This window comes from Tachyglossus aculeatus, chromosome 2 (genome assembly GCF_015852505.1).
Source record: "Tachyglossus aculeatus isolate mTacAcu1 chromosome 2, mTacAcu1.pri, whole genome shotgun sequence".
NCBI classification, from domain to species: domain Eukaryota; kingdom Metazoa; phylum Chordata; class Mammalia; order Monotremata; family Tachyglossidae; genus Tachyglossus; species Tachyglossus aculeatus.
The window spans coordinates 13,651,470-13,664,877 of record NC_052067.1 but is presented as its reverse complement, the minus strand read 5'-3'; the positions used below and the strand labels follow the sequence as shown (position 1 = coordinate 13,664,877).

The 13,408-nt window shown below is 44.3% G+C and overlaps 1 protein-coding gene across 2 annotated transcripts in view; it reads left to right on the top strand.

Annotated features, from left to right (window-relative positions):
• The window catches only part of CDCA7L (cell division cycle associated 7 like), a 35,075-nt gene that overhangs the window by 12,549 nt on the left and 9,118 nt on the right, over positions 1–13,408 (top strand). For both annotated transcript variants that reach the window (XM_038770694.1, XM_038770686.1), the window contains exon 2: positions 7,411–7,551. In XM_038770694.1, the coding sequence (XP_038626622.1) occupies positions 7,489–7,551 (63 nt within the window). In that variant the 5' untranslated portion in view covers positions 7,411–7,488. The remainder of the gene's footprint in view (positions 1–7,410; positions 7,552–13,408) is intronic.

Genomic DNA, 13,408 nt, shown 5'->3' with positions numbered 1-13,408 from the left:
AGTGATAAGAGGTGGGAGCAAGCCCATGATTTAAAGGAAAATCTAAACAAAAAGAGATGCTCCCCTCAGTGAGTAAATGTCAGTGTCTGGAAGCACCTTTAATATATGGTTTGGCTTTTTGAGTTGGTATAAACACATTCTTGTGATCTTTGCATTTGTTTCCAGAGGAAATGCCCAACACAGAGCGATACTAAATAGATTAAGGACAAAATGTAGTACTACCCAGCTACAAGAGCTGTGGTTGTGTGCAGCTATAGGAATGTTGGAAAGGCACCAACTAATGGGAAATGAGCAGTAAGTCGGCGGGATTTACATTAGCGAAGCCGTTGGAGGGCCAGAAAGGGGGAGAGACTTCAATTCTGCCTTGATTCTTTGCACAGCTTTTCCACTAACTCAGTCTGCACGTGGCTCAGTGGAAAGAGCCCGGGCTTTGGAGTCAGAGGCCATGGGTTCAAATCCTGGCTCTGCCATTTGTCAGCTGTGTGATTTTGGGCAAGTCACATAACTTCTCTGTGCCTCAGTTACCTCATCTGAAAATGGGGATTAAGACTGTGATCCCCCCCCCCCCCACCCAGGGACAACCTGATCACCCTGTAATCTTCCCAGCGCTTAGAACAGTTGCTTTGCACATAGTAAGTGCTTAGTAAATGCCATTATTACTGGGGAAATTCATTTCCCTGTTTATTCTTTCCCATCAGCCCCTGGGAAATAAGTGTGGGCAAGTGGCATCTGATGAGCCATATCTTCAGAGGGTACCTGTCCTTCTTAAAGGGCTTGGGGCTCTTTGGAAGGAGCCTCTCTCCATAAGTCAAGGAAGTGTAGGTAACAGTGAGTGAGTTCCAATCAGTCAGTGGTATTTATTGAGCTCTTACTGTGTGCAGAGCACTACTAAGTGCTTGGGAGACTTCAATACTACAGAGTTGGTAGACATGTTCCCTGCCTACAAGGAGCTTACAGCCTCAATGGGGAGACAGACATTAAAATAAATTATATACATACTGTGGGGCTGAGGGTGGGATGAATATCAAATGCTTAAAGAGACCAGATTCAAGTGCATAGGTGATGCAGAAGGGAGAGAAAGTAGGGGAAAAGTACAGGTTTTATTTTGTTTTATTTTGTTGTCTGTCTCCCCCTTCTAGACTGTGAGCCTGTTGTTGGGTAGGGACCGTCTCTATATGTTGCCGACTTGTACTTCCCAAGCGCTTAGTACAGTGCTCTGCACACAGTAAGCTCTCAATAAATGCAATTGAAAAAAAAAGAAAAAGATTAGCGATTGAGCAGTTCCCAACTGATGGCTTTGACTCAATTCTTTCTGTGGGTGCAATTACTGTATAGGAACACTTGAAATAGGGCTTTCAGTGTGGTAATATTATTTTTTAAGGGTATTTGTTAAGTGCTCACTATGTGCCTTACACTGTACTAAGCACTGGGTAGATACAAGATGGTCAGGTTGGACACAGTCCCTTTCCCACATGGGGCTCACAGCTTAATTCCCTTTTTACAGATGAGGTATTGAGGCACAGAGAAGTTAAGTGACTTGCCCAAAGTCATGCAGCAGAGAAGTGGCAGAGCTGGAATTAGAACCCAGGATCTCTGACTCTCAGTCCCGTGCTCTTTCCACTAGGTCATGCTGCTTCTTTATTACTTTTCTACTGCTTCTCTATTTACTAATTTTACTCCATTTGCCCCTACCCCACCCTTGTTCCAAAGCACTTTTAAAAATTAGGGTAAAGGCTTTCCAAAAGGTCAAATTGAAATTATTTTATGTTTAGGATTTTCTATTCCCTAGATTGTAAAATCCCTGTAAAGAGCCCTGAGGGCAGGGATTGGGTATACTTTCTCTATTGGATTGTACTCACCCAAGTTCAGTAGTCTGCACACAGTAAGTACTCATTAAATATTATGGTTTTACTATTTCACTACCAGAATGGATTTAAGCTGATCTGAGTATGCATTCTAATTTTGTCATGGTTGATGTAAATCAGTCAGGCCATTTGTTTGAGATGGTCAGTAGCTGCTGCTCCCAGTATAATTTCCTTGAAGTATGTAATGTTATAGCTGAAAGGTGTGATCATTTGAAAATGTAGTAGTACTACTGGTAGTATTCATTAAGAGCTTACTGTCTGCAGAACTGTGTACTGTGTACTAAGTGCTGGAAAAGAATACACAAGTGGGAATTAGATATGGACCCTGTCTCAGGAGGCCCACAATCTAAAGATGTGTTATAAATATTTTTTATGGGGATTTTCCTTCCCAGTACTTACAAAGAGGCTATAATTTTCTTGAGTAACTTTTGGCTTTTCAATTTTGAGTAATCTCTTTTGTGAGGCTCATCATTTTTCCTGCTCCAATACAGAATGTCTACCTCAAAATCAAGATTTAGATGTTGTTGTTTTGGATTAGTGCAGGAGCCAGATACTTCAAACTAAGTCAGCGTTAGCTGTGATGTTTAGCAATTTTTTCATTTGCAAATAACTACAATAAGTCATATTATCAAAGAAATCCACTCCCTGAAGCTTCTGTTTGATGGAACCCTGAAAATAAAAGTTAAACCCTAAAATGTTGAGGTTTTGGAAATTTAGACCCAATTTTTACCAGAGTTTCATAAAAGAACTCCAAATTATGTTTTTAAACCCTCCCCAAATCAAACTCTATGTAAAACCATAAGCTTATGTTGGTAAAATGAGAAGGGCGAACAATAAAGTAGCTTCAGACTTCTTGATTCTACACAACTCGCACACTCGGTTCCTCTAACACCAGCCCTACTCTATATCTCACTCTCATCACTGATCCCTTTCCCATGTTAATAATAATAATGATAATAGTAATAACAATAATGGTATTTGTTCAGTACTTATTATGTACCAAGCATTATACTAAGCGCTGGGGTGGATACAAGCAAATTGGTTTGGACACAGTCCTTTGTCCCATGTGGGGCTCACAGTCTAAACTCCCATTTTACAGATAATAATAATAATATTGGTATTTGTTAAGTGCATGCTATGTGCCAAGCACTATTCTAAGCCCTGGGGGAGACACAAGGTAATCAGGTTGTCTCACATGGGGCTCACAGTCTTAATCCCCATTTTCCAGATGAGGTAACTGAGGCACAAAGAAGCAAAGTGACTTCCCCAAGGTCACACAGCAGACACGTGGCAGAACCGGGATTAGAACCCATAACTTTCTGCCTCCCGGGTCCTTGCTCTATCCACTGTTCCACTGCTTTCCACTGCTTCTTGATGTTCTCCCTCAGACCTGGAACTCCCTCTCTTTATATCTGACAGTCCACCAGTCTGCCCACCTTCTAAACTCCTAAAATCTCCTGTTCTCCAAGAGGCCTTCCCAGACCAAGCCCTTTATTTCCTCTCTCCATCTTCTGTGTCAGCTGTGCAATTGGCTGTGTACCCTTTAAGCACTTTGATACCCCAGCCCCCCAGTAGCTATGTAAATGTTCTTATAATCTACAATTTACTCCATCCCTAGTCTACTATAATATCTGTCTCCACCTGTAGACTCTAAGCTCCTTGTGGATAGAAATCATGTCTACCATCTCTTTTGTGTTGTACTATCCCAAGCACTTAGTACAGTAGCACTCACTCAGTACCATTGATTGATTAAGCACTTGGATTGTCATTTCGTAAATCTTGCCCCCATGTTCCATCTCTCCGTAACAGTAAGCCTATTTGGCTTTTTCTGCAAGTGTGAATCTTGTGGTTTAGTTTGTTTTGGGGTGTAGATTTTGGGGAAAAAGAATACAATGGGGTTTGTGTCTAGACTGCTCAGTGGGTACCAGTGAGTCCCTCTTGGCCAGAACAGAATTTCCTAATAGAGATGGACAGAAGTATGTTTGGTTTTGTTCTTTGTCTCCCCCTTTTAGACTGTGAGCCCACTGTTGGGTAGGGACTGTCTCTATATGTTGCCAATTTGTACTTCCCAAGCGCTTAGTACAGTGCTCTGCACATAGTAAGCGCTCAATAAATACGATTGATGATGATGATGATGGGACATAGCTGATATTGTTAAATTTAGGATGCGTAGTTGGCTGCCTTGTGAAACTGCTTTTATTATGCTCACCTTGCATGAGTCTCTCTAGTGCCACCCCCATAAAATAATACAATTTAGTTGGAATGGGGAACTCACGAATGCTTTAACGAGCCTCTTGAAAATCAGGCAGAGGAGGGTCTCCAACTCTTCTTTATTTTTTAAAGCCCTTTGAAGTTCTGCTGCAGAGTTACTTTAAAAATCAGAGATTTTTAAAAGTCTTCCACTGGGAAAGTATTTTTTTTTTGGCTTTTGTTCATAATCAGTAATTACACCCCCATAATGGCTCCTCTGGTGCAGATGCCAAAGTAATAGATGAGAAAGGAGAAATGAGTTAGGCATACAGTAAACTCAGCAGTGGCTAGCTTGGCTGTACAATAGCACAGGAGCTAATGCAGTTGCTCCTGGAAGCAATTTATTCGTAACACCAAGGCTCACAGTCTTGTGTATGTTCTTCCATTAAGTCATTAAAGTATGCAGCGCTTCATTTTTAACCCTTCAACATGTGGCATGCAGAGTGAAATTCCTTCCAGATTAAATAGAATAAATCTGTATGGGTTTTATTTGGTTGGTTCGTGCTTGTGCTCTGTGCTTTGTGCTTGTGCCTTGTGCTCTGACTCAGTGAGCATAATTATTCGTAATAACAGTGGTATTTGTTAAGTGCTTACTCTGTGCCAAGCCTTGTACAAAGAGCTGGGATAGATACAAGATAATCAGGTCAGATGTGGTCTGTATTGCGCATGGGGCTTGCAGCTAAAGGAGGAGGGAGAATAGTATGGAATCCCCATTTTACAGAGGAGGAAACTGAGGCACCGAGAAGTTGAGACTTGTTCAAGGACACACAGCAGGCAAGTGGTGGTTCCAGGATTAGAATCCAGGTCCTTTGATTACATGGCCCCAGGCTGTTTCCAAAAGGTCATGCTGCTTAGGCATTTGAAGTAGGGGCCACTGGTTCTTAACTGAGGCCTCCCTAGAAGACAGTATTTCCCTTAAGAAGTTGCTCTATTGGGGCCATGGAGACCATGTTGGGTAGGGACTGTCTCTATATGTTGCCAGCTTGTACTTACCAAGCGCTTAGTACAGTGCTGTGCACACAGTAAGTGCTCAATAAATATGATTGATTGATTGATTGATCTGCCCTCTTCAGCACTTGTCCCCTAAGTTTTACTTTCAGGGGCACACAGCACCTCCAGGTTTGGCATTCCTTGAGCCCCTTGTCTTAAGAAATTGGTCTCCCCCACCTGCACAGTGGAGCTCTGTAGGTTGTTTTCTGGAAAGTCCTTGATGTTCTGTACAGTTCTGCTTGTGAGCGAGCACACAAAGCGAGGGGTCCTTGCTCCGGGGGGTGGGGGGGGGGGGGGTGGCGGATGGTTCTCCATGAAGCTACAGTGGGAGATCAATCAATCAGTCATATTATTGTGCTCACTGTCTGCAGAGCACTGTACATAACTCTTGGAAAAGTACAATATAACTAACTTGGTAGACACATTCCTTGTCCACAGTGAGTTTACAGTCTAGATCCTGGAAAACAAGAACATCTGAACTTAGGACCCTGGGAGTCTCACCCTTGGACTCTGCTTGGGCTTCTCTGCCGGACAGGTGTTTTCTACATTCACTCAATCAGTATTATTTATTGAGCGCTTACTCTGGGCCGAGCACTATACGAAGCTCTTGGGAAGGTAGAGTACAACAGAGTTGATAGATACAATCCCGGCACACAAGGAGTTTACTATCTATAAGGGGACTGAGGTAAAAAAAAAATATATATATATATATACACACACATATATTCCTCTCCATTCAAGCTGCTACCATGTTAATCCAAGGATTTATCCTATCCTGCCTTGATTACAGCTCCTCTTAGCCTCCTTGCTAACCCCCCTGCCTCCTGCTTCTCCCCTCTCATACTTCACTCTGCTGCCCGGATTATTTTTTTTACAAAAAATGTTCATCCCATGTTCCCTCAGGAACGTCCGGTGATTGCTTCCCCAACTCTGCATCGAACAGAAACTCCTTACTACCACCTTTAAAGCGCTTAATCACTTTGCTTCTTTTTACCTAACCTCACTACTCTCCTAGTACAACCCAGCCCACACACTTTGCTCCTCTAGTACCAACCTACTCACTGTACCTCGATTACATCTGTCTCACCGCCTGCCTCTCACCCACGTACTGCCTCTGGCTTGGAATGCCCTCTCTCTTCAAAACCAACAGACAATTACTCTCCCACCATTCAAAGCCGTATTGAGGCACGTCTCCTCCAAGAAGCTTCATTTCCTTTTTTCTCCACTCCCTTCTGGGTTGCCTGATTTAGTCCCTTTATTCACTCCCCAACTCCGCCCCACAACAACTTATATATGTATCCATAATTTATTTATATTAATGTCTCTCCCCCCTCTAGACGGTAAGCATGTTGTGGGCAGGGAATGTGTCTGTTGTATCGTTATATTTTATTCTCCCAGGTGCTTAGTACTGTGCTCTGCACGGTCAGCGCCCAATTAATTGAGCGATTGATTATGAATTTGGAGATAGTAAATGTAGTAGGAGAGCCCTGGCAGGCACTACTTTGTGAGATTTTAAAGCGAGGAGGAGTGAGTAATAGAAGTAGTAGCAATAATAATAATAATAATGGCATTTGTTAAGCACTTACTATGTGCAAAGCACTGTTCTAAGCACTGGGGAGGTTACGAGGTGATCAGGTTGTCCCACGGGGGGCTCACAGTCTTAATCCCCATTTTACAGATGAGGTAACTGAGGCACAGAGAAGTGAAGTGACTTGCCCAAAGTCACACAGCTGACAGTTGGCGGAGCTGGGATTTGAACCCATGACCTCTGACTCCCAAGCCCGGGCTCTTTCCATTGAGTATCTAACAGCATAAAGTGCATAACTGGAAAAGGAGTTTGTGGATGAGATGTAGACTCCTCCCAAGGATTCATGATCTAAGAGTAAGGAGTTTAGGGGACTGGCGACAGACGCATAAGGAAAGAGAAAATAGAATATAAAAGACAAGGAGAGCAGTGAATAGGAAAATAAGATGGGAGGAGCAGGATTTCAGGCTCCTTACAGTTCAGGCCAACTCACAGGCATCATAGCTGCGGTCAGTGTACTGAGAAGGCCTCACGGTGCTGCTGTTTGAGCCCTTCCTTGGCTGGAGCAGGGGCTGATGGCATCAGTTGGGGCGGCCTGTTTCCCAGATGTGTTTGCCAGGTGTCGTCGTGTTCAGGGGACCCTAGGCTCTGGAAAATGGCTGTTTCCGTATGAATGGTCGATGGATAAAGTTATGAAAAGGCAATTTTTGTAGCCCCCGAGAATTCCTAAATGATTTGTGCACTCACCGGCATTTCCCTTCCTCTCCCTCTGAATCCCAGATAACGAAAGAAGTGGCTGACATTTTCAACGCCCCCAGTGATGATGAGGATTTTCTTGGTTTCTACGATGACTTTCCCATGGAAACACCGTCATCAGAGGATAGTTGGGACAGTTCCGACTCTCTGGAGTCGGGAAAAAAGGTAACGATGTTCATCCTATGGGAAGCCTGTTTTGGAGCACCGCCCCAGTTCATGAATTGCTTGGATTTCAGGGAACTCTGAAGCTGCTACTGTCGCTTCTCTGAAGGCGATGCTGGAAAGGGTAGGGAAAGTTCTAGGGTGTAAAAGTGGGTGTGCATTGGGAAGCGGGGGGTGGCTCATTCTGGGGGTTTGAGTTCCCTCATCCTGCTTTTTAAAGAGGACTTCTTTGATGCAGCCTATTTTCTCTCACCTTTGGGGGAATTTTCTGTTCCTAATCCTCCCAGTAGCCTGCAGAGGAGGAGAGCCCTTACTTGGTGCACCACGCAGACGACAGCACGGCCCTCAAAACAGACAGCTAGGAGCTGATCGTGTTTCTGCAGGAGTGGGTCAGAACCCCACACCTCACGTTGCCAAACCAATGGATTATTCTTCCTCTAATTCTGTCAGAACCAATGCCTACTAGTGCTCTGGATTGGTTTTGGGCTTTAGCAGAAGAATAACCTTCAGAAAGAAAAATCCTTCTCTTAATTGGAGTGACCAGATGTGGTAGCATCTATCGCTCTGTGTAAATTGTTGAGAAATTCAAAACCACCCCTTCACTTGCTATATTCTACCTTAAACTGCTGGAAATTTAGAGTCCCTATGCCCACCAGTATAAGGGAATAATAACAGTAATAATAATAATAATAATAGTTTGTTAAGCATTGACAGTATACCTGGTATTGAAGTGCTGGGAAATATACAAGACAATCAGTTTGGGCATAGTGCCTAACCTGTGTGGACTCCAAGTCTTAGTAGGAGAACATATTATGATGATGTTGATGATGATGATGATGGTATTTAAGTGCTTACTACGTAACAGGCACTGTACTAAACTGTGGGGTAGATACAAGATAATTAGTTCATGTCCCACATGGGGTTCACAACCTTAATCCCCATTTTACAGATGAGGTAACTGGGGCACAGAGAAGTTAAGTGACTTGCCCAGGGTCACACAGCAGGCAAATGGCGGAGCTGGGATTAGAACTCATGACCTTCTGACTCACAGGCCCGGGCTTTATCCACTACACCCTGCCCAATCTCAATGAAATCCAATCTCAGTGAAATCCCCATTTTACAGAGGAGGAAACTAAAGCACATAGAAGGTAAGTGACTTACCCAAGGTTGCACAGGAGGCAAGTGACAGATCCAGGATTAGAACCCAGGTCCTCCGACCTTCCAGGCTTGTGCTCTTTTGCACTCTGCCTTTTTAAATTCCAATTAACTGATGCCATGTATGGGTGGTGGTCTTGAAAGACACGGAATGTGATGAGGCTTTGGTGCTTTGTTATGCAGTCTCTTCTTAGATGCCATTGAGTTATTTCCGATTCCTAGCGACTTTAGGGTTCTTTTTCCATAGAGTATTACACAGTACAAACATAAAAGAGTCCAACACCAGCCATCCCATCGATTGTTAGTGGGCCGTAGTGGTTGTTGGAGCAGGGGCAGGGAACTGAAATGACAGGAGGAGGGGGAAAAGCTACCCCAGATGACTGGGGAAAGAGAAGCTGGTCAGAGCCCTGGCCAAGGTGATCCTGGATCTTCAGCTTCACCCTAGCCCTTCCTCTTCAATCAGTCATCAATCAATCAATCAACTGATGGTATTTATTGAGTGTCTGCTAACTGCACGGTATTGTACTTAGTGCTTTTTTTAATGGTATCCAAGTGGTTACTATGTTCAAGACACTGTTCTAAGTACTGGGGTAGATACAGGCTATTCAGATTGGACACAGTCCATGTCCCACATAAGGCTCACAGTCTGAAGTGACTTCCCCAAGTCACATGGCAGGAAAGTGGTGGAGCCAAGATTAGAACCCAGGTCCTCTGGCTCTCAGGCCCATGCTTTATCCACTTGGCCATGCTACTTCCCAACTTAGGAAGCACTCAGGTTTTCCACTTTTTTCTGAGACAGGATGGCTGCCGCTAACATCATGTCATCATTGATATTTATTGAACGCTTATTATGTGCAGAGCACCGTCCTAAGTGCTTGGGAGAGTGCAATCCAAGAGAGTTGGCAGACACGTTCCCTGCCCACAGTGAGCTACTTCCGAGGTTTCCAGCTCTGACTTCAGTAACTTCACTCCTACACTGTCATTATTCACAGGTGGAGATTTTGGGGTCCTTGCAAAGTATCTAATGTCTAAATAGGATTTCCCTGTCTGCTGCTTCTCTTTTTTATTATTATTATTGTTTTTAATGGTATTTGTTAAGGACTTACTGCATGCCACGTACTGTACTAAGCACTGGGGTAGATACAAAGTAATCAGGTTGGACACCGCCCACGTCCTACATGGAACTCACAGTCTTAATCCCTATTTTACAAATGAGGTAACTGAGGCACAGAGAAGTTGTGATTTGCCCAAGGTCACACAGTAGACAAGTGGCAGAGGCGGGATTAGAACCAAGGTTTCCCTACACCCAGGCTCATGCTGTTTCCACCAGGTCACCCTTGCTTCCCTTGGGAAATAGGTCCCATAATATCACTTCTCTGGGCACTGGGGACTCCCTGCTCTGTGAAGTAGGAAACAATTCCAGAAGGAAATTGTTTTTTTGTGAAGCAGTGCTCCTTGTTCCTTCCCCTCAGCCAGCCAAACTCAGCCTTCCCCTCCTGCCCTGAAAGGAGGAGGAGGAGAATATCTCCTGGGTAGCCATTTTGATAGTCTTCACACTTACTGACTTTAGTAAACGGTGACTTTTTTTTTCTTAACGGCACTGGAGAGCTGTATGAAAGTGCAGCGGTCACAGAGTAACTCTGATCTCCCTCAAACACAAATCTAATTTCGCTTTACAGTAACTTCCCCTTTGTATTTGTTCTTTTTTTTAAGCGGCTGCACCACAGCTATCAACAAAGGAGCAAAGTAATTTAGCTCAGAGCAAACTCAATCCAGTTACCCATAATAATTCATAGGAAAACGTTTAAGCTTAAAGAAACAGCAGATGTAAAGATTGTTTTCCCATGCAAGTTCTTCCACTCATCTATTGTATCCATTTTTCTCCAAAGATTATCTGAATATGAAGGAGGATGTAATTAAGGTCGGGTAAAGGTGGTGGAGAGGGGAGATAGAGATGTGGGGTGCAGGGTTTCTGAATCTTGAATGGATGGAGAAGATGATAAAAAATGGAAACTGGGGACCAAACTTGAGTCCAAGATGAATGTGGTTGGTGGTGAAAGGTAGGTTCTGTGAGTGCCCCTTGATTGGGTATTTCTCACTTATCTCAGTTGTCTCTCACAACTTGACAAGAAGGACTGAATCCCCAAATCTTCCTTGTATCTTCCATATTCTCCTCTTACCCATTACCAGATGCCCCTTATTCCCAAAGTTGAGCAGTGGGCCATTTGCCGGGAACTGCTGGCTGTCCGGTCAGGGAGAGGGAGGAGAGATGAGGGAAGCCGCATGGTCCAGTGGAAAGCTCTTGGGCCTGAGAGTCAGAGGATCTGGGCTCTAATCCCGGCTTTGCCACTTGTCTGCCATGTGACCTTGGGCAAGTCACTGCATTTCTCTATGCCTCAGTTGCCTCACGTGTGGCTTTAATACCTATTCTCCCTCCTACTTAGGATGTGCACCCCACCCCAGCTCTTAGTACAATGATTGTCATATAGTAAGCACTTGACAAATAGCACATTTATTATTATTATTGTGAAGAAATCATGCTTTTGAGGCAGTAGCTGGGGTGGGCGCCGAGCTGGAACTTTCTTCATGCTCCAGTTCTCCAAGAGCAAAAAGGTGAGGGAGATCAATCAATCAGTTGTATTTATTGAGCACTTACTGTGTGCAGAGCACTACTAAGTGCTGGGGAAGTACAAGTTGGCAACATATAGAGACAGTCCCTACCCAACAGTGGGCTCACAGTCTAGAAGGGGGAGCAGTCTAGCAGTCTAGATGGGTGACCTTGGCCCTTTCCAAGCATCTCCCACCGGAAAGAGCATCTGTGGCTCCGTGGTCTTGAAGTTGATAGCTTCTCCAGGCCGAAGCTTGCAGAGTTGCCTCCTGGGGCAGGATTGCCAGTTGGAGCCTCCCAGCATTGTTTTATTATGGTATTTATTAAGCACTCACTATGTGCCAGGCTCTGTACTAAGCACTGGGGTAGATACAAGCTAATCAGGGTGGACACAGTCCATGTCCCACCTGGGGTTCACAGTCTTAATCCCCATTTTACAGATGAGATTACTGAGGCACAGAGAAGTTGTGACTTGTGCAAGATTGCACAGAAGATACGTGGTGGAGCTGGGATTCTGTTTAGGGACTAAGGGCCCTGGCCTCAAGCCCCAAACTTTGGGCTACCCTCAAGCCCCATTCTCCCCCTCCACACACACAGCAGAGATTGATTGGTCAGTCGATCAGTGAATGGTATTTATTGAGCACTTACTGTTTGCAGACCACTATACTAAGTATTTGGGAGAGGTAATATAACAGAATTGGTTAATAATAATAATATTTAAGTACTTACTATGTGCCAGATAATGTAGTAATAATAGTGGTATTTGTTAAGTGCTCACTATATGTCATGCACCCTACTAAACATTGGGATAGATACAAGATAAGTCCCACATGGGGCTCACAAGCTAAGTAGAAAGAAAAGGCATTGCGTCCCCTTTTTGTAGTTGAGGGAACTGAGGCACAGAGAAGTTAAGTGACTTTCTCAAGGTCACACAGCAGGCAGGTGGAGGAGCTAGGATTAAAACCCAGGTCTTCAGACTCTCAGGTCCGTGTTCTTTCCTGTAGGCCACACTGCTTCTGTAAGTGTGGATGTGCTAATGTACTAAGCACTGAGGTAAATACAAGATAATCATCATCATCATCATCATCAATCGTATTTATTGAGCGCTTACTGTGTGCAGAGCACTGTACTAAGCGCTTGGGAAGTACAAATTGGCAACATATAGAGACAGTCCCTACCCAACAGTGGGCTCACAGTCTAAAAGGGGGAGACAGAGAACAAAACCAAACATACTAACAAAATAAAATAAATAGAATAGATATGTACAAGTAAAATAAATAGAGTAATAAATATGTACAAACATATATACATATATACAGGTGCTGTGGGGAAGGAAAGGAGGTAAGATGGGGGGGATGGAGAGGGGGACCACTCTGTGGTCAAATCTGATAATCAAATCAGACATAGTCCCTGTCCCACGTGGGATTTACCATCTACATAGAAGGGAGAGTAGAAGTTGAATCCCCATTTTACAGGTGAGGAGACTGAGACGTGAGGAAGGTAGATGACTTTCTCAACGCCACACAGAGCTGGGATTTGAGTCCACATCATCTGACTCCCAGGCTATGCTGTGGTCGTGGGGGTGAGGGTGAGGGCTGTTCTAAAGTTGCCCGGTTTTCCTGTCCCTCCCTGTCTGTAGCGAGTGACCTTGGGGGGACTCAGGAGATGATGTAGCAAAAGGGGTGTTCCAGAAGTGGGAAATGGGGAGAGTTGGAGGAAGAGTCAGCTAGGCTCCTTTCCCCTTTCCTTCTTCCCTGCATCTGGGGCAAATGCTCCACTGCACTCCCTGCCCACGCCCTCCATGCCTCCTTTTCCTCTTCCAGCCTCTGTAATCAATCGGTGATATTTATTGAGCACTTACTGTGTGCAGAGAGAGCACTGTACTTCTACATTCTCCAACATTCTCCCTCAGCCTAGAACTCCTTCCCGCTTCATATAAATAATTATGGCATTTGTTAAGCGCTTACAATGTGCCAAGCACTGTTCATAGCTGACAGGTCCACCACTCTTCCCATCCTAAAAGCCCTCGTAAAATCACATCTCCTTCAAGCAGCGTTCCTGGACTAAGCCTTTAATTTCCCCCACCTGCCTTCCCCT